The sequence below is a fragment of the Sturnira hondurensis genome, unplaced genomic scaffold (assembly GCF_014824575.4).
Source record: "Sturnira hondurensis isolate 20B ecotype Veracruz unplaced genomic scaffold, ASM1482457v3 Scaffold0016663, whole genome shotgun sequence".
Taxonomy (NCBI): Eukaryota; Metazoa; Chordata; class Mammalia; order Chiroptera; family Phyllostomidae; genus Sturnira; species Sturnira hondurensis.
In genome coordinates, this window is record NW_028089294.1 from 684056 (window position 1) to 708589 (window position 24534).

Sequence of the window (24534 nt, forward strand, 5' to 3'; positions counted from 1 at the left end):
TGAACCACACTAAGCACAGTTTCTTGCTGGTGACCACAATAAAGGCTGTTCTACTTCATATCAAAATCTTATGGTTAAGACTCATAAAAAGCATTCAGAAAGTATTATAAAACATGAAAACAAGAGTGATAAAATAAATTCTGAATTTGTCCATTTCTTATTCAGTTAAGCAGATTAATTCCCAGGTTCAAGAGCAAAACAGCACTTAGTAGATCACTTGTGCCAATAAAGAATAAAATGTCTTTATAGAGAAAATTAATTACATCCAAGTAAGAGTTCTTATACCAAAATATTTCTGAAAGGACTTCTGAGTACAGCCCAAATTTCCCGCAAATCTCCAGACACCAAGAACTATTTCTTTACACTTGAAAACTAAATTTCTGTCATCAGGAAATCAGCAGAGCACACGAACCTTGACACTCTCCAACCGGATCTGGTACCCCACAGTCAGGCCCACCCTTTCTGCTCGCTCTTCAGCCACACGCTCAGCGACAGAGATTGCCGAGATTCGTCGGGGCTGGGTACAGACAATGTTGGCCACCTTCTCCGGCGGCCCGTGCAGAGAGTCGTCCAGGATAAACTGTGGAATCTGTGTGGTTTTCCCACACCTGTGTGCCAAAACAAGTAAGTCCTAAAATGAGAGTCTACAAGTGCTAGTTAACTAAAGAAGAAATCATATATGCAATGCGGAATGACAGAAAATTCATTCGAATAAAAGCTGCTCAGCTTCATCTGCTTCTAAACCTACCTACTGACTTATTACCTAAAGCTGATAGTTTCTAGGAATTTGCACTCATTTCCAGGATGATCAAAAAACAGTTTACTATCATTGTAAAACTGGGACTATTGAATAGACACTAGATTCAGGTCTATAAATGCCTCTAGAGATGTGAACTCTACATACAGCTCCTAAAGAAACAGGAGTATTGTCTTAAGATTATTAAAATACTCTAAATTTTTTCCTTTGATGAGTATTGACTTGGCTATAGGTAAACTAAAGTTAATAAGATAAGAAACTGCAAGGTACAAAGTTAATACCACATATAAGTTAGTCTGGGCACAAATGGAATTATTAAACTGAAACACTTAAATAGGTAACAAAATTATGCCTGTGACTTGTCCTCTGCTAAACAGGTTCCAGTAACATATATAGAGTGTGAAATGGAAAAATAATGTGCCCTAAGTTGTTCTTAAAAGAACAAACAAAGGCTCTGAAGAAAGTAGAATAAATTTGGAAGATAAAAAGTTTTCAAGCTAAATGTTCTGAAACTATCCTTTACCTTTTAAAATGGGCCTTGTTAAAAGCCTTTAACTAAATTTTTTGTCTTAAAATTACCTGAAGGCAGAGGTGTACAATGTCTATAAATCCCTAGATATATTTCTGAGTTTTGTTTTTGTGTTGTGTCACTTGGCTCTGACAGCTGTAGATGCTGCAGCGGTAGTGCTTGTGAAGTATTATTTAATATTTGGCAGGAAAAAGTGCAAGTAACACCAACTACTGGCTTTTCAAAATTAGAACTGGCTACGGTAACCAGGGTACATACCATATTTACAGACGGATGCTGCATTACAAATAAACTGCATTCTTACCCAGTCATACCACTTATAACAAGTACTTGGTGCTTGCTCAACAATTTAAGAATGGTTTCTCTTTCTTCCCAAGCAGGGAGTGACTGTCTTTCTTGCAGAACTGACTGGAACTGTCTGGACATCTAATAAAATAAAAGGTATCAGTTGGGTTACTTTGAATGGCCTTGCACGAAGGAATGTGAAAATCCAGAGTCAGGCCCACCCTCTCCTTGTTAGCAACTGATTCAGGGGAAGAAATCGCAGATTTGCAGGGGCTGGATACTGGTGACTTTAGTCAGAAGGCTGCTCAGAGGGTCAGGCAGAATCAGCTGAGGAATCTATGTGGTTTTCCTAATCAGAATAAGCTGGAAGACCTTATAACAGAAATAAAACCCTCCTGCTTAGTACTTATCTAGCTCTTCCTAGCAAGAGCTTTTATACCAGCACTGTCGAATACAACTTTCTGTATTGATGGAATGTTTTGTATTTGTGCTGGCTACTAACACTTTACTGTGGTCAGTACTACTGAGGAAATGAATATTTTATTCAATTTTAATTAATTTCTATTTAAATAGCCACACACGACTAGAAGCCACCATGTTGAATGGCACATTTCCACACAGTTATCAAATTTTTACCCAAATCAGTAATACTAAGACCACTCATTAAAGGGTTTTTTTCAGCCAATCATCACATCTGTACAACTCAGCCTGACAGATAACGCAATGCTACATAGTACTATACATTCAAAGTATGGATGTATTTTTGAAAAATGTAACAAATTTATACTAACACATCATTTTCTGCATATAATTTTATCACACCAATCTGTCACCTCTAAACACAGTGAACGAACTGAACATGTAATTTTTTGTTTGCACCATCTTATGATTTATGGTGTGATTTTGACTCATTTTGAGATTCCACAGGTATTGCACTATATATGAGATAGTTGTAGACTGTGTCAGAACCAGAATCACAGCACTTTAGGACTGGAAGGGCCCGCAAACAGCATCTCTCATCCAATCCCTAGGCTGGTCAAGCCACTCCCACTTGTCCTGCATCTGACTCTGCCTTCACAGGTCATTTGCAGGTTCTTTAAAAACAATCTTCCTGTAAAGGGGTACAGTTAACCAGGGCTTTGGAAACAGAGAGAGTGAGCTTGAACCTCTACAGTTGCCACTCTCCAGCCATGTGACCTAGTGCAAGTTACTTATCCTGTGGGCCTTTCAAAGGGGTCAAAGTCCCTCCTTACCCTTCTCCTTTTCCACAGCGACTTCTCTAACAGAAGCTGTGGTATTAATTTTCCTTCCTCTTACCAGACTGTCTGTCATCCTACCAAAGCCGTAAGATTCTGAGAATACTTGGTATACACGTGTATATTCCACTGTCACCAGTCCTTGGATTTTCCAAAACTATCTAGAACGTGTGCCCAAGTTAGTTAGCTGTGGCATGCAGATATTTTGACCACTCGGTAAAAGAGAACCAAAAGTATACTGGGGAGTGTAGCCAAAGCTTCCCAATTCCTAATCCCTCCATCCGTAACATCAGGGAGGCAATGCTGGCCATTCTCTCCGAATACCCTACCTGTTTTATTCGGAACTGCTTGCAGATTTTAGCATTTTCAGCATGTACTGATTTTGCCTGCCAGTCATATCTTTTGGAAATCTTTTTCTTAAGGTTCACATAGCTTTCATTCTCCACTACAACTGGTGCAGGACCTTCATCCTCATCTGTCTCCTCCTCAGGCTCTGATTCTTTTTCAACTTGAAAGGGATAAAAGGAAACATTTTCGATACGGAGCCCTTTCTTTATCAAAGGGGGAAAGTCACTATCTAACAAAGTAACAACAAAATCATAAGATAGAGAAAAAATTAAAGCTTGAATAAGGCAAGTTCATTCATTTCAATACTACTACTTCTGCTAAAGAACTTAAAAATGCATTTTCAATCATATTTTTATCAAGCATATGTGGCTATCGTTAAAAACTAGATTAAATTAAAAACAAAGAAGAGAAAATTATGGCATGCCTTAACCTAGTAGCCTCTTTACATTCAGGAATTAACTGAAATTTTCAACTGTTTGCAAATGTACCTAAAATTCCATGACACAAAGCAATCTATCAAATAATGAATCAATAAATAAAATGTGGTATGTTCATATAACAGACTATTATTCAACAATAAAAAGGAATGGAGTCCTGATACATGCTACAACATGAATGAACTTGAAAACATTAAGTGAAAGAAGCCAATCGCAAAAAGCCACCTATTGTATGAATCTATTTCTATGAAGTGCCCAGAATACAGACAGAATCTATAGAGACAGAATAGAGGTCCCTGGCCATCAGGAGTTGGGAGAAAGAGAAATGAGTGACTGTTAACAAATGCAGGGTTTCTTTATGGGATGATGAAAATGTTGTGGAATTAGACAGTGGTTATAGTTGCACAGCTCTGTGAATATACTAAAAACTGTTTGACTGTCTACTTATTTTAAAGGGTGAATTTTATGGTATGTAAATTGTATCTCAATAAAGCTGCTATTTTCTGCAAAGTTCACAACCCACAGTGTCATTTCTCAAGGAACACAGGTGACGCCCAGGGCTAGTCAAGTGGCGAGTGAATGCACACCGGTCAGCATCCTACCTCAGTGCCGCTTCGCTGATCTCTAGGTATCGACAATTACTGTATTTTGCCATGTATAATGCATCCTTTTTTGCCCAGATTTTTGCGGGAAAAGTAAGGACACACATTATACATGGGTAGTACTAATTATACATGGGTAGTACACACATTATACATGGGTAGTACTAATTCCGTATCTATATGTTTTACATTCTTTTATTTATGCTTATACATTAAAAGTGTAACTCTAGAAAGTAATAATGATATCCATATGCAAAATAATACCCTGGAATATGAGAATCGGTTTTGTTTCTAAATATAAATAAGTAAAAACTGAGTCAAATAATTAAAATAAAAGATTTTTTTCCTGAAAGTTTGGGCCAAAAACACGGGTGCACATTATACATGGCAAAATATGGTACCTAGGAACTCTTGTGAAACAATGAAAACTCAATTCTCTGAAAGAAAGATAGTAACAAAAGAGGGAGAATCCTTTGGTGAACTAAAGGAGATTTACTTGCAGTGTTAAGAATTGCCCAGCAAACCTGGATGTGGATAAAGCCAGAAGCCTGTGCAAACACTTGTTGGAGAATGCAGGGATTCATAAAGATAGCTCCACCCCAGTGAGTTCTGGGAGTCCAGTGTACCAAAAGCAGGAAGGTATGGACAGTGGTATAGAAAAGAAAAGTATCTCTGGAAACTCATTTGAGAGTGATCCCCCATAAAGTATCAGAAATAAACAAGTAAAATCAAGTAGGTTAAATGAAACAGGTTTTCTGGTAAGATTGCTGTAAGTTTCTTCTAACTCTCAACTGCTAAACTAACACATCACTTCTAACTTTTCAATTCAGGGAGCCCCACCACAGTGACAGACTCGCACCGCACAATTCAAGTCAGGCCACAGCTCAGGGGTTCTTACTCCTCTTCGCCCAGACCTTCCTAAGGTCACCGTGACAGCGTAGACCAGCCCTGAGAACCTCCGACTTCCTTAACCCATCATTCTGAACACCCCCACCCCAACCCCCAAACGCCCTCCATGTGATCAATGGCTTACATACCTTCTGCAGTTTGACTTGAAACAAAAGAATTACTTGGAATCACTGGTTTGCGACAGACAGGAGTATTTATTCTGGTTCCAGAGGGTACTGGCAGAATATTCCCTGGAGTGGCGCTGTACTTGTGATAAGTATTTGTTAGTAAATTGACTATTTCAGATTCTTCCTCTAAAAGGGTAATCAAAGAATATACAACAGGTTCTGAAGTTTCCGCAGATGACAAGGCCTTGCTATAAAGGAACTCAGAAATATGTAAACGACAAGCCAGAGGTAGATTCTCATTGATGGAATAAAACGCCACGAGGGGAGCTTCATAGGGGTATTTGTGGTCTTTAGAAAATCGAATTTCAAGTTCATATAAAAAAGATCCATCTTCATCAGCATTAAGATGAGAATCATCTACACTTCTCTCTACTCTTCCAACAATTTGACTGGGGGGCACTTCATGTTTGAATTTGCATTTTGACCCAAATTTACAATTTCCTTTGAGGTAAAATTTACAGATTTCAACGGAAGTCTCCTGTATATTTTTGGTACTTTCCTTTTGCTTGGATTTGCAGAATTTACTTGTCAGATACTCCAGTTCTAATCCAATGGTCCAGACTCTATTCTGAATTCTTTCTATGAATTTTTCTCCACAGATTGACTTGAGAGCAAACGCTTCTTCCTGTCGTTGTTCCACACACTCTTTCATGCTTACACGGGCGACCGCCTGAGAGACCGTCATCCTCTCTCCAAACGCCTCAGAAAAGCACTGGGTGAGCAGATGTTCAAGGGATGCACCCACATCCCCACCACAAACCCTCAGGGCTGCCTGACAGCGTTCACTGTTGAAACCATACCTGCCGAGTGTGAAACGGGATGAAAAGGGAGTGAGTAATATCCAATAACAGAAGTGAAATTCACTTAAATACACTTATGTGAAGCTATAACCATGTCTTGGCAGGTTGTACTTTGAAAAGGAGTCTCTGATAATACCGATTCCTCCTAAATTTCCCTAACCTAAAGGAGGGAATATTAGGCATATCAGGCACTTCTGGAACCCATACAATAGGAAAGTGCTCCAAGGGGGACAGAGAGAGCTGGGTTCACAATATGCTTTCCATTTCCTCAAATTCTCCCCAAATGCTATAAATGTTGAACGCAATCACCTGGAAAGTTTTTGCACCGCAAATGTCGAGACTGTAAATTCTGGATTATGAGGCTCCACTAGGCCTGAGCCAGCGTATTCTGAAGGATCAGAGTCGGGAATGAGGGAAGCTTCTCGTCCAGCTAACCAGTACTGTGCCTCATCACAATCGGGCTCATCATCTCCCTCCTCCCCAGAAATGCTTCTTCTGGAAAAAGTAACATTTTCATGTATTATACATTAATTTATATATGTATATTAAATCCAGTATTAATATATAATACTTAAAGAGTCTAAGAATTTAATGTAAAAGCTAAAAGACATAGGATTCTGACCACTATTCATTGATTTAATCTTATTCACTTATTAATTTATATTTCAGCAGTTAACATTTATCAGTTATTTACCGCATGCCAAGTACTATGTTAAGTGTTCTGTATGTATTCCCTCTTTTAGACTCTTCCCAGTAACCCAGCCAGACACTATTGGAATCTCCATTTTTCAGGTGATCAACTAAAATTTAGAGAGGATTAGTAACTGCCAAAGGTTACACAGTAAAGCGAAACTAGAGACTGAGATTTTAACTGAGACAGTCTCACCCCAGAGCCCATATGCTTAACTATAAAGTCTTAGCTATCCTCTCTTTCTCTTCTCACTCATAAAAACCAACCCTCATTTTTTGTTTTGCTGTATAACTGTTTTTCCTAAACCTAAGACAGATAAGAGATTTGTAGATAGGATGGAAATTGAGCTGCTCATGACTGACCACTCATTAATTCTGGCAAGTGGAAAGAATTAATCTCTCCCACTGAAATCACAAAGCAAAACAACCAATGGAGTAGAAGTTGATAGGCAGATGGTCATAGGTAGTGTAGTCTTACAACTTCATCAGATCAACTCAATATTTGCTCCCAGAACAATACTTGTACTTGTTCACTACAAGGTTTTATTTAGAAGGATATCAATAAAGCAATTACTGAATCCTTATTAGCATTGTCCTAGAACAGTGATTTTCAAGTGGTGTGCCACTAGAATTGTTAAAACCTGCAGTACCTGACTGTTCAGTCAGTGACATCGATCTCTTTTCCCTTAAATTGTCAAATAAAAAAATGACAACAGCCAACACAACAATAGCCGTCTGGTGTGAATCAAAATTATACCTATTTTTTGTCAGGTCGGCAAAAACCGTATGCTTTGGTGTGTCACAGAATTTTAGCAATTAGTTTATATGTGCCATGAGATGAAAAAGGTTGCAAATCGCTGTCCTCAGGGGAAAAAATAAGAGATGAAAAGGCAAGCTGTACTACTGCTCACAGATGCTGTAAACAAACCCACTTTAAAACTGTTGCTGAACAATTATTCTTGCATTTCTCTTAGCTCACTTTCAACTAGCTATATGGCCACAACCATATAGTGTTGGTACCATATTCAAAGGACACCCAGGATCTTCGCTGTACGTGAAGATGCCAATACATCTCCCTTAATAAAATAATTCACTCAAATAAAATAATTTACTCAGATCCAGCATCTGCATCTTGTTCTTGCAGGTCTCGGAGAAGGGCTTTCACTTTCTCTTGATTCTCAGAGGTCATGTGTAGAGTCTGTAAGGGCACCTTGGCTTTGGGCTTCCATTTGGGGTGTGCCTCTCCTTTTCTTACATTACTGCTGCCAGGTCTGCAAAGGACAAAAGAAGGAAATTACCCGTTTCCCTGTAATCAGAATTGTTACACTCTCCTCAGAGTCCCCAAATGTGTACAACACAAACTAGATTGTCATGTGGCTGATAGCCTTTGCGTCCCTGTTCCGGTGCCAGATGTGGTGGACCCTGGCCAGCAGAGTCCGCCTGTTGTGGCTGACGACGAGAATGAATGCACCAGTGACAACAATCCTGTGGAAAAAGGGAACAGGCATGGCTGCTCTCTCAAGGGGAGAGTGCCTATGAATGCCTCGGCCACTCCCTCAAGAGGGGAGCACCCCGACCCTTGCCTAGACAGGCTTTTATTTTTTTCCTGGGGCCTTACATCAGAGAAAGATTTATTATCTATTACATAGAATATTATTGTCTACACTTTAGGTATAATCAAGAAAATGAAAATAACATGCAGAGGGGAATGATGATGAGCTGATTAGCTCTGTCCTTGGGAGAACTCACACAGGCTTTGGAAATTACCTTGAAGATAGACGATACACATTTGTTGTTTTAGACCAGGGTGATGGAGTTTTAGCAAGAGTAAACCATAACAGTCTGTATGCATTTTTCTAGGCCTGATTCCCAGGGGACAACTCGGTTTGAAGGTCTGACTTCTCCCCACCACTTCGCTTCTGCAGGTTTTTTCCATATAGACCTGAGTCACATTTGCCAGGCCAAAACAAAATGGTCCCCTATATTGTTGAGTATCTTTAAAAAGATGACAACAAATGGGAAGAGGTTCTCTATTTTCCACAATCCTTACCAGACTTCGTCATGCTGGAACTGCAGCAAAAAAACACCAGATTCTCAACCATCAAAACTGGCTTCAGTACCTCAAGATCCCTCTGGAAGAAGCAGTGCTCTCATGACTCCCTCTGCACTAGAGAACTTTCTAAAGAAATACACTGCACACGAAAAGTGTGTATTGATTCTGTTTTAGGTGGCCAGCCTGAGAACAACCAAGGGTTCCATTTTACTCATTAATACTTCAAGTTAATACTTGGCCTATTTTAAAAATACTTACCTAAATTATTTTCTGATTATTAAAAAAAACCATGTGCACTGAAGAAAGGTAAAGAACAAAAAAGAAAAAAGGGGTCACCCTAATTCATATTATCTTTTCCACATACATTAAAAAATTGTACAGCATATATAATCTTTTAAAATATGCTTTATTTCTCTATCAAAATAAAGCTGGCATTTCCCCTAAAATTAAGTATTCTCCTACAAAATAATTTTAAATGGTTATATAAGGATATAGATGTACTAAAATTTATTTCATAAATCTTGCATTGTTGGAAATTAGATTTTAAAGGACTCCTTAATATTTAAAACATGAATTCTAAGGTTTAATTTTATTCACTTAGTTTTTCTGTTTGGCATATTTCATTATAAATTTTCACAACTCTAGGGAAATGGAAGACACATTCTCTATATTTACAATGCAGAATATTGCTGAGACTTTGAGAAGAACCATACATTTACACTTGTAAAACTGGGGAGCAAAGGAGAAAGTAGAATTGATTGTGGTTTTTAATTACTTAGTTGCAACCTCTGAAAAGAAATGTTAGCCAAAAATCTGTCATTTCCACTAACTCTTTGCTTGGAAAAAATTTTAATCTACAAAAAATAAACACCTGTTACCTAGATTGACTAGTTCTTAACATTTTCCATACAGATATGTACACACACATTTATCACTTCTCTTCCTTTGTCTACACACACATATGTCTATAGATAAGAGGTTTGTCCAGAAAATATCCAGCCATGTAATATAAAGAGACATTTATCCAAGAAGATACAAAAAACATTGTACAAAGGACAATGAAGCCTCAGTCCCCTTCAAAGGAGGCACCTTGGGACTTCACACAGTTCTCCCAATCTCCATTAGCTGCCCCATCATATTTTCCTGAATCTCATTGATGATAAGAAATCTATTTCCTTTCAAAGGTATTTTAGTTTTGGGAAAAGCCAGAAGTTGCAGGGCACCAAATGTGGGCTGTAGAGGGGCTGAGTCACCTGGGTGATTTGATGTTTTGCCAGAAATCTGCATATGATGTGATGCATGAGTAGGCGTGCTGTCATGATGAAGCTGCCAATCACCAGTTGCCTATAGCTATGGCCTTCTAAATCATCCAGTTTCTGTAATGTTTGAGTTTCACACAAAATTTGATGCAGATTTGTTGCTCTATTTGTTCAGTCATTTTGAATATGACGGTCACATAGGACACACGCTCACTCAACAGGGTCTACCGCCCCCACTGATTAGTATAGTGAAGTCATCATTGTCCATGCATGTGCATTCCAGTGCACTCTCCTTTGCTGCCAGGCTACATTGATGTCACACAAACTGCTCTAGTTATATTCACAGTGGCTGGACTTTTTCTGGACAGACCTCGTATGCCTGCCTTTCCCTCTACGTGCATATGTACATACTGCTGAACCACGTGAATGTAAGCTGCAGCTATCACATTCACTCAATACTTCAGCATGTATTTCCTAAGAACAGAGATACTCTCTCTCTCTTTTTTTAAGATTTTATTTATTTATCCTTAGAGGGGAAGGGAAGGAGAGAAGGAGAGGAGAGAAATATCAATGTATGGTTGCCCCTCGTGAGGCCCCTGCTGGGAACTGGCCTGCAACCCAGGCATATGCCCTGACTGGGAATCGAACCGCGACCGTGTGGTTCATAGGCCCGTGCTAAATTCCACTGAGCTACACCAGCCAGGGCAGAGATACTCTCTCTTATAACCACAACATTATTATTACTCGCAAGTATTTTATATTGATACAGTAGCATCTGATATATAATCCATGTTCAATGTCCCTAATTGCCCTAATTATGTCTTCTATAGGTTTTTTGATTTAGTACCTAATTATTTTCGAACTCTCTTAATTTAGAACAGTCCTCTCACTTATTTCCTGACATCGACATTCTGACTCCCTCAGGTCAGCTGTCTTGTATAAATTCTCACAGTTTGGATTTGCCTGACTGTTTCCTCATAATTAGTAAAAAAAGATAGGGGAGGGGGACCTCCACATGCTCCTATCTCTTCCGCCACTCATTTGTGCACCCATATACTTTGCCTTCCTTCCTGTTACGAAGGATAAACTATCCTTCAACGTCAGTCCATCTATTTGTATAGTGTACTCCGATCTCTGTAATCTCCTCGGGGGAATCATCCCAGCTCTTAATCCCTTCTCTACATCCTCAGTTCTTTGTTCTCCTCTGCATCACTCCCATCAGCATGTACACATGCTAGATCATGTTTGCCATCTTAAAAAAATAACAAACCAACAAAACCCTCCCTTTGATGGCAAATCTCCCTCAAGCTATAGCCCTTTCTCTCCTTCATCCCCTGGTCAATAGAGCATTGGTCCCCAACCTTTTTAGCACCAGGGACTGGTTTCGTGGAAGACGATTTTTCCACAGACCAGAGGAAGGGGGGATGCTTTGGGGATGATTGGAACACATTACATTTAAGTTCACCTCCTGCTGTGTGGCCTGGTTCCTAACAGGCTCCAACTGGTACAGGTCTGCTGGTCTGCGGCTGGAGGTTGGGGACCCTGCTTTAAAGCAAAACTCCCCAAAATGCATATCTAAATCATTCTCTTTGTCTCCACTTTCTTTCTGTTTCACTCGGAAACACACTCTGTCAGGGTCTGTTCCCTACCAACTACTGCACACCAAACAGCTCTATCGAGGTTACCATGCTATCCACATTGCCAAGTCCATCAGACAACTGTCAAGACACGTTTCTCCTGACCTACCAGAAGTATTTTTTAAACAACTGAATATGCCCTTAAGTATCCAATCTAATCAGATTGGATAATCCCCTTTAAACCACTTTTATTTCTTGACTTCCAGAAAACACGCTTTTAGTTTTCCTTCTACTCCATTGGAAACCCTTTCTCAGTTCACTCTGAATCCCCTAATCTCTCTCAGTGCTCAAGCCTGGAGTTCCAGGGCTCAAAAGTTCACACCTCTACCTGCAGTCTAGCTCACCCATTCTCATAGCTTTCAACAGCATTTACTTATAGGACACTCACATACTTACTTCTCTACCCTAGGTCTTTTCCTTGAACTCCAGACATACACGAAGTTGTCTATGACATCTCCACTTGGAGAGTATCTCCTCACTGGTCTCTCTGGCTCCAACCCACGCCCCTAGGCTCTTCTCCACACAGCACACTGAGTTGGGGCTACTTAGTATGGCTGCACAGACTGTACACTGTGCACAGGCTCCTGGCAGAGGCGGGAGGAGGACAGCAAGGGCTAAAATCCAGCCCATGCCGTGCTCCCCAAGTCAGGCATCCTGAGGCAACAATGCTCAGAGAAAAGGGCACCAGTTTTTAATTCACGTAAAGCTGTACACTGAATAGCGGCAACTCTGACCAGAGTGACTAATGTCACACACCCTTCCTTAAACCCTGCCGATGACTTCCATCCTACCGAAAGCAAAAGCCAAAGTCCTTACCATGGTCTATAAAGGCCTACAAAGCATAGCCTTTCAGCTCTAACTGTCATCCCTCGCCTCTTTACTCATCCACTCTAGCCGCTGGCTTCCTTGCCATTTCTCGAACCTTTCAAGTACACTCCTGGCTTAGGGACTTTGTACTCACTGTTCCCTCAGCCTTGAATGTTCTTTCCTCCGTTAGCTTCACAGCCCACTCCTTCATTTCTTTCTTATCCCCGCTGAAACGACACCTTAGTAGGGAAGCTTTCTCTGATCACTGCGTATAAAACAGCAACTATTTTAAATACCAGCAATCTATTTTGGTATTTTTCTATCACCTCTACCCTCCTTTATTTTTTTCCATAGCACTTAGCACCTGACACAGTATACATTTCTTTATGGTTTTTATATTTCCAACATCCTTCTATGAAGACAAGAACAGGATTTTATTCATCGCTGTAATTCTAGTTCCTAAAATAGTACCTGGTGCACAGCAGGCTCTCAGTCAGTATCCGCTGCATGAATGAACACCTAAGGCTGCAAAAACCTATACTGTCTGTTTTCAAAAAGAATGAAGCTGCATCTAACTCAGAAACTGAGTTCCTGAGCCAGCAGCTAAGGTGAAAATATACTTTGAAATTACGCTGGAAGATTCCTTAAAATGCTGTCAAGCTTGAGACTGCTATATTCCCTCTTAATATGTCCAAAGTGGCCATTATCTTCTGGAATGAGAAAAAAATGTAGGTTTTCTTGTTGAATACCAGATCAAGTATTTGGTTATGTTAGGCACTATGAATGGAAAACATATTTAAACCCCAAAATCACATGCTCAGTGCACGTGAGGCGAAAACTCCAAGAAGCACTTGGAGACCGAGTCTGACTGAGGGAACGGCAGATTCTTCTCCCCAGAGCTTGCTCACGTGGGGCCCAGACTCATTTCGTGAGTGGTAAGTTTAAAGTATTTAATTTCTTACCCATTTTTCTTTTTCCCCCCCCAATGCACAAAGTTGAATTCCTTTATGTTGAAAGTTTGAGAGTTGTTCCCTTTAAAAAGTGTGTGTGTGTGTGTGTGTGTGTGTGTCTTTAAAGCAAACTCTCCATGTCTGAAAACTCCAATGGAAAGCTCACAATGCAGTTTGAGGGGCAATTACAATTTTACATCTATATTGCATGGCACACAGCAGTAAACCTTTACTTTCATTAAATATGCATTAGAATTACCAGGATTTACTCATTATTTAAAAGTTGAATACAAGAGAAGCCTGGATATGATGTCTGTCACTGGTCATAGCATGAAGCCCCAGTGAAAATTTGGTCAGTCTGGTTGGAAAACAGATAATTCATCGATGAGAAAGACAGAGTACAATCAGGTCACATACTGGGACCTTCAAACCATAACGCCTAAGAAATACTTAAAATAATTTTCATCACTTTCACCATTTCCTAGTAACACTGGTCACACAAGAGTATTACAGTCAATTCACAGGGTCATGTGAAAGTTCATGTTAACTTCATATTCTGAACTTCCAAAAAGAAAAGGCCATTATTTGCCATTGTGGCTTTAGAATATATTATACCGAGGGGGGCCACTGCAAAGTTTTAAGATAAGAGGAACAATGAACTTGGCCTGAATCACTTGGCATTTCTCCCCCCTTCCCTTAGCCATCTGTGCAGATTAGGAATCAACACTGTTTCTACATTTGAACACAGGGCATAGTACCTGGCTGAGTGCCTTGATTCACTGAAGATGCAAAAGTCATCGCCATCATCCCAAACTCTACTGGAGGCCTTTCTGTTGCTGCCACTGCCGCCACTGCCACCACCGCCGCTGCCGCCCCCGTGAGATTTACTGGTGTGGCTCCTGCCTCCTCTTCCTCCTCTAGAAGACCCTTTGCCACTTCCTTTGCCTGGCTTGCCTTTTCTTCTTACTGAAGAGCTCATTTTCACCTGCAAGAGAAAAAAAGTATGATAGGTATCATAAAACCAGACAAGGATAATAATTCTTTGTTTTCAAAGTTATGGATACAGCCTATCTTAAAGAAATAAAGGAAAAAGGCACATTTTAAAAGGGCCAGTTTAAGGAAAGAATGGATAAGTTGCTTCACAAAATATTTAAAAGCACATCCCTGTCAGGACTGATATTCAGTGAGTTTCTCTGATGCAGATTTCTTAACCAGAGATGTGCATCAGAAACACACGGAGAAGTGTCAAAACAAGGACCTAGGGCCCAATCCTACATTTTGATTTGGTCAGATGTGCTATAGAGTTTAAAAAGTTTTAGTTGTGTAGAGATGTTTTCATTTACTGAGTATATGATTTGATAAACAAACTTTAAATTTACACATACACTTTCAGACACAGCCCTGGCTCAGAGGTTATGCCTGTGGGGAGAAAAAGTGTGGAGCTTTTGTATGCAATCCAAGTTAAGCTGTTATCAGTTTACAATAAAATGCTGCAAGATTTTTTTAGGTAAGCCTGAAGGAAACTCCAAAACAAATATAGTTGATATACAAAAAATAAAGAGAAAGGAATAAAAGCATATCATCAAATCACAAAAGAAGACAGAAAGAGAAAGAAAAGAACAATGGAGCTATAAAACACAGAGGAAACAACAAAATGACAAGAGTAAATCCTAGCCATCAATAATTACTCCAAATGTCAAGAGACTAAATTCTTCAGTCAAAACACACTGAGGGGCTAAATAGATGAAAACACAAGAGCCAACTATATGCTGCCTACAACAGAATTGCCTCGGCTTTAACACACACAGAATGAAAGTGAAGGGATGGAAAAAGATATTCCATTTGGTGAATGGAAACCAGAAGAGAGCAGGGATAGCTATACTTATGTCACACAAAATAAACTTTAAGTCAAAATACCTAGGAATAAATTTAACCAAGGAGGTGAAAGACTTGTGCACTGAAAACTGTAAGATGTTAAAAAAAGGAACTGAAGAAGATGTACATAAATGAAAACACAGTCTGTGCTCATGGACTGGAAGAATTAATAGTGTTAAAATGCACATACTATCCAATGCAATCTACAAATTCAATGCAATCTCTATAAAATACCAATGGCATTTTCCTCAGGAATAGAACAACTAACTTGTATATTTGTATGACCATTTCCTAAAATTTGTATGAAACCACAAAAGACCCCAAATAGCCAAAGCAATCTTGAGAAAGAAGAACGAAGCTGGAAGCAGCATACTTCCTGATTTCAAACTATATTACAAAGTTATAGTAATCAGAACAGTATGGTATTGGCATAAAAACAGATATATAAATAAATGGAAAAAAACAGAAAGCCCAGATATAAACCCATATACATTTAGTCAATTAATTTATAACAAATAAGCCAAGAATATATACAGGAAAGGACAGTCTCTTCAATAAATGGTGCTGGGAAAACTGGACAGTCACATGCAAAAGAATGAAACTAGACTACTGTCTTGTACCATAAACAAAAACGTATTCAAAGTGGATTAAAGATTTAAATGTAAGACCAGAAACCATAAAACTCCTGGAAGAGCCCTGGCTGGCGTGGCTCAGTAGATTGAACACCAGCCTGCAAACCAAAGAGTCACCAGTTCAATTCCCAGTCAGGGTATATGCCTGGGTTTCAGGCCAGATCCCCAGTAGGAATGTCTCCACACACGAGAGGCAACCACACATTGATGTATCTCTCCCTCTCTTCCTCCCTTCCCCCCTGTCTAGAAATAAAATAAATAAAAATATTTTTAAAAAATAAATAAAAAGATTGTGGATATACTTTTAAAAACCCTCCTGGAAGAAAACATTGGTGGTAAGCTCTCTGACAGTGGCCTGATGAATTGTAGTGCTACGTGCTCAGAACAGGGATACAGGGGAGAAAAAGATTTGGAAGAAGAAAGTCACAAGTTCAGACTGCATATGTTACATTTGAGATGCCTTAGATACTGTAAAGGAGGTATGTGGAAGGTAATTGTATATATGAGTCTTTGATGAGGGGGAAGGTAAGATTTCTAAATCCTCTGAAAATCTTATAAGGGAAATATTACTTTCTATATTTTATAGAGGAGCAGACTTGTCTAATATCATCATCGACAGAAACAAATTCTGGAGCCAGGGTTTGAAACAATCCAGACCCTGAATCCAAAGCTGAAATTCTTTCCACTGTACGGCCTCTTTACCACACGCACATACTTACCAATTCAAAGGCTTCTGAATTGCTTTTGATAAGCTTGCCCTCCTGTGACTTTGTGCCTCGGTCTTAATATATAGAGGTAACTGAGTGAAAATGCTATTGAAAGAAAAGTTTAGCATTAGAGTTCCCCTAGAAAGGAGACACATGTCCTGTCACCAGGAGCCACAGGGGGAAAGCACCAGTGAGGAGGCAAAGAGGAGCCAGGAGAAGGTGCAGGCCATACCCTTTCTGGGGGTTACCTGGGAAAGGCAGGGCAGGGTAAACAGTTTGGAGGTGGCTAGTCTGAATAACTGCAGCAGACTTTGGGGCTCAGGTGCTGTCCCTACTTGCCTGGTACCTGGCCCTGGACTGATTTTGGGTCAGGGAAAATTAGGAGGTGGTTGAGGCTACAGACTCCAGATTGGTTGGTGTGCAATATAAAGGGCATGTTCACAGGTCAGTTGATAATTAGCTATCCCTAGGAAGGGCAGTTTCTTCCTGACCAGCTAGGTCCTCAATGTGTGAAAACATCATAAAAATGGAAAATAAGAAATATTAATAATCCAATGAAAATTTTAACCCATAGCATTACAAATTTCCTAACTCTAGAGCATCTTTTAGATAAGAACATCATAAGAAAGAAGCATGCCTTAGTTTTTCTGTAAAAACAATAGTAAATATACATACACTCACAAAAATGTAGGGTTATTGAAAGCTTAACAGATCAGAACAATGGAACAAACTAAATTCTGTAAAGTTGCACATTAATAATTATCTATTATTTCTAAAGTTTAGAAAAAGGGGAGGGATATAAAAATCAGAGGGAAAGACCAGAACGTCATTTCAAAAACCATCCAGCCAGGTAATTTGTGCAGTAAGAAGCACAAATTGGGAGGAAAAGGAGATACTGTGATTTTATCTAAAAAGAGAAGAGCAGCTAGCCAGCCGCACCAAGCCACAGCAAGCTTGCCTAAAGAGCTATCAACAACTCGTCTCACACCAACCCAGAAAGTGTTACCTTTACAACTTGATCTGAGATCTGCTCTCCAATTCTGGGTGAAGACTTGCTGTCTGCAGCCAACATGTCTCTACCCACACGTTTTTCGGGCAACAGGAATTAGGTTGTATAATACACACTGATGGACGCCACTATTCAATCCATCCCACTTACCCTGGGAAGATTCCAGTTATTTGTTTTCACCGTGGACACAGGGACTTAAGTTTGGCTCGAAGAATATCCTTTGTTTCACACCCAGGTCTGGTTCCCAGGAGCAGAATCACTAAACGGGGCGCTCAACACTGACACACACCACTCGCCTTCCAGGCAAATCTCCGACTGACTCCATATTTCAGCTTCAGCACGTACCCAGACCTAGGACCTTTCTTCGAGCAAGAATCATCCCCATTCCTCTCTCCCACAGATCCTTTCGGTTCGAGAAGGAAAAGACAGGAAATGAAATCCGAGCCCCTCCAATCCAATCCTTTACCCCGCTCGGCGCCCGAGTTTAGCTCCCCCGCCTCCAGCCTGAGGCTGGTGGATCACCTCAGCTGTCGACCCCCGCCTGGCCCGTTCCCAGGGTCTGAAATTCTGCGGGTCCAGACTCACCAGCCCCAGTCAAACAGGCTGGATCCTATCAGATCCAGGCAAAGGGAGGCGGTGGAAGGGTCTGCACACGGTCCACCGGGCGACGCAAAGACCACGCACACGGACACCCACCCCTTGTCCGCGGAGAGGGAGACGGTACAGGGTTCGAAGTGCTGCTTCCTGGGGCGGCTGTCAGTAGCGAGAGCCCACGGCGGTAGGGGTCCCGCCGGGACCCGCCACCCTCACGGATCTCACCTGGAGCTGCTCGGCCTCGGCCCAGCAGCAGCTGCACAACTCTGGCGCCTTCCGATTGGCTCAGTCTTGGCCCCTCGCATTTTAATTTCCGGGTGAAAGGTGCTTGGTTGCCCCAGCAACCGAGTCGCATTCTGCTCAGATCTAGCTTTTGGTTCCCTCATCGCCGCAGAGCTGGCTACTCCGGAGGAATCCCAGAGTCCAGAAAATCTCTCCAGGACCTCTCTGTCAAGTGAGTGGCCCTCCTCCCAACGTCCCGAGCCGGGAAGGGCGCCGTTAAATAGAACTCACATTGATGCGAGCTCGGTTCCTGGTAACTCCTTTGCCGGAGTGACATACTACCTGAAGGTCTACACGGGGAAAGGGGTAGGGGGCGCGGAGAGTCCCTGGCCTGAGGATCAGGAGATCGGGATTCTAGCTCTGATTCGGCCGCTGGTTTGCTGTTGTGACAATTTAGGCAAGTGCCGACCTCTCTAGGTTTCAGTTTCCTCTGTGCAGCCAGATGATCTCGGTCTGTTAGGTTCGTTTCTTCTAGCTCTAACATTCCAAACCTTGGACTATCGAGCCATTTAAGAGCAATTGAAAACCATTCGGTTTCTTGTATGACCAGGTTAAATGCTCTGTGTTTAACGATTGCTTTCCGAGTGCCATTCATTCCCTAGACATTCAGTTCCTGCTGGACACTAGGGTGAGGACTAACCTGTGATCCCTGACCTAGACGAGCCGGGTATCGTGATAGATTGCGGTGTGTGTGTGTGTGTGTGTGTGTGTGTGTGTGTGTTGTTTTTAACAGGGCCCTAAGTGCTATGGTAGGGATAGGCCAGAGTATTGTGGGGGCTCCTAGAGAAGTTTAGTGGGGAGGGGAGATTTGAAAAGCTTTGCTTAGGTGATATCTGTTTTTCTTTGTGCCTCTTTCTGGGAAAGATTTTCAACCTTGTATTCCAGTTCACTAATTTACTTTTCAGTCATATCTTTGCTATTCAACCCCTCTAAGGAGTTTTATTTGATCATTTGTTGACTTCTCATTTGTTGTTTCATAACTACCTGTTCCTGTCTCTCCGAGGATGTATTTTAAAGTCTTCTAGGTATCGTGCTGTTAACTATTTCCTCAGAAGGGATGAGCCTGTAGCTTTTCTCACCTGGCACTTATATTAATTTTTAAATTAAAAATGTCAGTTCTCTTGCCGCACACACAGATATTCTGATTCAGCAGTGTAGGGTAGAGCCTAGGAACTTGCAAGCATCCCAGGTGATTCTGATGCATGGGCCACACTTTGAGTAGCATTCTAGTAGACAGTAAAGTTAGTGTTTGTCTTTTCAACTCAATATTTTCTTCAGTATTGGAAAAATGTAGTGCTTTAGTTCACTAAATGTTCCAGTGCTCTGAGGCATAGGTTCTCCCCAGTCCTTGGTTACTTTCTTCCTTTTTCACCCTGTCTCCATTCCAAGCTAATTCTGTTTGGACACCTCCACTCTCACTCCTCTTCGTGTACTACCTTTATTTTCTATTGTTCTCCTGTCACATCAGAGATTCCTTACTCTACCTCTGAGACAGTCAATACATCACGTAGGCTACCCAAGAGAAAGAAGAACATGCATCCATATAAAAATTTATATGAATGTCCATAGCAGTATTATTTATAGTAGCCAAAACTGGAAACAACTCAGCTGTCCCTCAACTAAAGAATGATAAACAAATGTGTCATTTCTGTACAATGGACAATTATTTATCAATACATGGATGAACCTTGTAAATATTCTAAGTAAAAGAAGCCAATAACAAAGGACTGCATATTGCATGATTTTATATATACATATGAAATATCCAGAATATGCAAATTCATAGAGACAGAAAGCAGAGAGAAGTTGCCAGGGGCTGGGGCGGTGGTGGGGTGGGCATGGGGAAATTAAGGGAATGGAGGATAGCTGCAAATGGGTACATGATTTCTTTTTTGGGTGATTAAAGTATCTTAAAATTAGACTGTAGTGATAGTTACACAAAATGAATCATCTAGACAGAATTATTTATTTCCCCAGAACCCTGCACTAGATAATAGGATGTCAAGTAAGCATGATATGCTTGTGATCATATGAAGTGAGTCTATTTGGTTTGCTCTTAAAGCATATTTGTTATAGGTCTTATGACATAAAAATATTTAAGTTTATGTGACTTTTCCTAAATCTTTTAAAACAGCTCCAGAAGTATATAAGATAAACTTTATTTTTCCAAATGGAGACAAGTATGGTAAGCATACATTTCAATTACTTTTTCTATAGAGGCTAAAATTAAATAGCTTAAGAGTAAAAAAATGAACTGTAACATTTTATAAAACAACCACTGGGATATTAACTCCATTAAATAAAATAATGTAGGTGAGCAGATTTTAAATCTATTCTAATGTTAAGTCTAGGCAGGGTGCCCTGGTAACTTAGAGGATCTGTCAGTCTTCCTGGGTCTCAGTGATTACAAGACCCTCTAATTCCTCACCTCTGGTCTCCTTGGTGTCAGTCAGTGCTAGAGATTCAAAGAGACCCACATGTGTAGTTGTGATTAGGCCTGAATGTAAATACTTTGTTACTTAGTCCAACCGGGTTGCCATCTATCATCTTCAGTGTGTCTCTCTTGTTTAGATGGCGATTGTACAAGAACACCTTCTGGAATCTTCGAGAGAAATGGAATAGGTATTCATACCACTCCAAATGGGATTGTCTACACAGGAAGCTGGAAAGATGACAAGGTATTTTGGTTTGAATACTGACAGTGAATAAGTAAACCTATTAATAAATGATTCCAGGCATTTCTCCATTAATCAAAAACACACATGAGAAGACTATACAACAGAAAACCAAATGATTATAATTAATACAATATATATGAACATATGAGTAATATTAAACTTAGGCAGAGAGCTAGTCATTATCATCTTTCTCATCTCCTATTCATTGGGTAAACCTAAATTCATTACACAGTTTTCTTATATAATCCTGAAAGCAACTTCATGAGATAGATACTATTAATACTCCTATTTTACAAATGAGGTAAATCAGGCTCAGGTTTTTTGCCTAGCTAGTAAGTGATGAAACAAGAATGTGTACCTGGGTCTGCTTGAATACAATTTTTTTTAAAGGTTTTATTTATTTATTTTTTTGAGAGACAGGAAGGGAGGGAGAGAGAAGAAGAGAAACACTGATGTGGGAGAGAAACATTGATCAGTTGCCTCTCACACACCCCAAACCCAGGGCCTGGCCTGCAGCCCAGACATGTGCCCTGACCTGGAATCAAACCAGCGACCTTTCGGTTGCAGTTTGTGGGAGGAGGCCCAACCAGCCCACTGAGCCTCACCAGTCAGGGCTGAATTCAATTTTTGTTCTTAACAACTGTGTACTGTTTCCTGGGCTAACTAAACTGGTTGCCTTTTCAGATTTTTGATAATTCAAGGTATCTCAGGGACCCCTGTTATCATCATCATGGTATTTAAAACATGATGTTCAAGTGCCCCAGATGGTCAAATGCCCCGGGTCAGGTTGGAGCTTCACAGAGAGATGCATATGAAGGAAAATTATTAAAATGTCTTATTTTTTTATGGAAACAAAGGGTGATACAATGATAGATTAAATAATACCTAAGTGGATGACAGACACGTGTACATTTTCAAAGTGTTCTAGGGAAAGAGTTACTGAGCTCATTTCCTTTGTTGTGAACAGATGAATGGTTTTGGAAGACTGGAACATTTTTCAGGAGCAGCTTATGAAGGCCACTTTAAGGACAACATGTTTCATGGACTGGGGACATACACATTCCCAAATGGGGCAAAGTACACTGGAAATTTCAATGAAAATAGGTAAGCTTAACATAAAAGTCACTGTAGTTCTTTGTAAAAGATTCTTTTAGGCATTTTTGGTTAAATATTATATTTAGTTAATGCTAAACACTCTTTTGTAATATAGTTTGTTAAAATACAATATATTTAGTAAGAAATGTTGGGTTATTTTGGGGGGAGAAAAGAATGTCATGAGATACTAAGACTGTCACGAGCCGTCAAAAGAAAATATCACTCATGGTGATAATCTCTTAAGACTTTTCATTTATTTCCTCTTGAACTCTTCTATTCCTGTAACATTGTTGGCAGTTAGCTTGGAAATGGAAAGCTTATTGCAATTATTGAGAAAATTTAAGCCAAAAATTACTTTCACTTGAAATATCTTGTTAAGTTTTTAAAAAGTAGCCTTGGGAATAATGTCATAATTATATATTTAATTGTGACCTGATATTTGTGTATACATTTTTACTAAGCTAATTTTTAAAATGTATACCAAATTAGTTAATTTTCAAATTGTAGAAAGGTACCCACTTTACCAGTTTAATCTTTTATTTTTATTTTATTAAACTTAAAAAAAATATTGATTTTTGGAGAGAGAAAGATATCAATTCATTTTTCCACTTATTTATGCACTCATTGGTTAATTCTTTTGTGTGCTCTGACAGGGATTAAACTCACAACCTTGGGGTTTTGAGATGCTGCTCTAACCAATTAAGCCACCTGGCCAGGACTATAAGCTTAATCTTTTTAAAAAATTTTTATTTATTTTTTAGATTTTATTTATTTATCTTTAGAAGGGACGGGAAGAAGAGAGGGAGAGAAATATCAATGTATGGTTGCTTCTCGTACATCCCCTGTTGGAAACTGACCTGCAACCCAGGCATGTGCCCTGACTGGGAATCAGACCGCCATCCTTTGGTTCACAGGCCTGTGCTCAGTCCACTGAGCTACACCAACCAGGGCCTAAACTTAATCTTTATACCAGATATTATGCCATGTCATCCAGAGGTTCATGTTCATTTAAAAATACCTCTTTATTATTTCCAGAATTGAAAATGCAACCTAATTGTTATGAAGTGATTGATGTGAATACATTTTGAGGAGGGCAGAGGGGTATTCACTTATATGGACTCCAAGTTTACGTGTGATGTTAACACGTAAACTTTTTCCAGTTATGTTAATTAAGGGAGAGAAATCTAACCTGTGGAATAAAGGTCTGTTTGTTTAAGTGAAGTGCATTTTTATCACTCTAAAGTCCGAGGAGACATCAGCACAGAACACAGTACCCTGAACATAGTTGGTGGTCAATACATATTTGTTTTATAAATAAATGACCTAATATAAACTTTTCATTTTTAAACTGTTTGAGTTTTGTGTAAACCTAACTTACGTGATTACAAAATCTTGGACACCAGAATTTATATAATGACAGTGGTTATTTGAAATACTAATATTAATAGTTTGGTTTCTTTATAGGATATGAAAACAGGGTGCTGGGTTTTAAACCAAAGTCTGAAAATGGGAAGCTGTAATTTTCCAGACAATAGTATATAATATGTCACCAAGTAGACAGTCTTATATTTGGGTTGTAAATTCTTGGTCTTGGAGAGTGAACAAACGTTTCTCACTACTGCAGGGTGGAAGGCGAAGGACAGTATACTGACACCCAAGGACTGGAATGGTGCGGCAGCTTTCATTTCACAGCTGCCCCTGGCCTGAGACTGAAGCTCCACATGTAGATGTTCTCCATTCAGGTTTCAATGTGGTGACTGACGCCTTTCATTGTGAGGAAAACAAGGATGCCATCTGAAATAGCTTCCTACACCGCCTCTCTATTATAATTTTGCCAATAAAGCCATCATTCACTTATGCCTTTTTGAACTTTATCTTCATCATCTTATAATTAGTTTAAAATAAAATGTGATTCAATTTTGAGTTTGCTTATTTTAACAGCAAAACTATCCAAATTGTGGCAAAGTCCATTTCCAATCCTGTGCCTGACTTTTCTCATTTTTAAAAAGTTTAAGTGTTAAAGGAAACTATCAGGAAAATGAAAAGATGGCCCTGGCCACTAGCTCTGCTGGTAAGAGAGTCCTCCTGGTATACAAAGGTTGTGGGTTTGATTCCTAGTCAGGGCACATGCAAGAACCAACCAATGAATGCATGAGTAAGTGGAAAACAAATTCAT

General features: G+C 39.8%; 2 protein-coding genes across 7 annotated transcripts in view; one reads left to right on the top strand and one right to left on the bottom strand.

The window, feature by feature from the left end:
* DHX57 (DExH-box helicase 57) overlaps nucleotides 1-18581 on the bottom strand; it is a 55769-nt gene extending 37188 nt beyond the window's left edge. The window contains exons 1-8 of one of the 5 annotated variants that reach the window (XM_037066886.1): nucleotides 18529-18581; nucleotides 14245-14471; nucleotides 7893-8051; nucleotides 6400-6585; nucleotides 5252-6090; nucleotides 3157-3335; nucleotides 1591-1712; nucleotides 413-608 (exon numbers count right to left, since the gene is read on the bottom strand). In XM_037066886.1, the coding sequence (XP_036922781.1) occupies nucleotides 413-608; nucleotides 1591-1712; nucleotides 3157-3335; nucleotides 5252-6090; nucleotides 6400-6585; nucleotides 7893-8051; nucleotides 14245-14465 (1902 nt within the window). In that variant the 5' untranslated portion in view covers nucleotides 14466-14471; nucleotides 18529-18581. The other 4 variants (XM_037066885.1, XM_037066888.1, XM_037066889.1 and 1 more) reach the window with 4 other exon arrangements.
* Nucleotides 18582-18643: 62 nt separating this feature from the next.
* On the top strand, nucleotides 18644-24216 carry MORN2 (MORN repeat containing 2). Of its 2 annotated transcripts, XM_037066892.1 has the most exons (5): nucleotides 18644-18757; nucleotides 20720-20770; nucleotides 21157-21263; nucleotides 22231-22367; nucleotides 23983-24216. In XM_037066892.1, the coding sequence occupies exons 4-5, from the start codon at nucleotides 22231-22233 to the stop codon at nucleotides 24083-24085; spliced, it is 240 nt and encodes a 79-aa protein (XP_036922787.1). In that variant the 5' UTR covers nucleotides 18644-18757; nucleotides 20720-20770; nucleotides 21157-21263; the 3' UTR covers nucleotides 24086-24216. The 2 variants fall into 2 exon arrangements, with proteins under 2 accessions (XP_036922787.1, XP_036922788.1); XM_037066893.1 differs by lacking the exon at nucleotides 20720-20770 and having other exon boundaries at nucleotides 18679-18757.
* The last annotated feature ends 318 nt before the right edge of the window (nucleotides 24217-24534 follow it).

What these genes read in the sequence shown, in the direction of transcription:
- MORN2 (XM_037066892.1), top strand. Translation starts at nt 22,231, where the DNA reads ATGAATGGTTTTGGAAGACTGGAACATTTTTCAGGAGCAGCTTATGAA. An exon ending in GGAAATTTCAATGAAAATAG is followed by an intron (nt 22,368 to 23,982) that starts GTAAGCTTAACA and finishes TCACTACTGCAG; the next exon opens with GGTGGAAGGCGAAGGACAGT.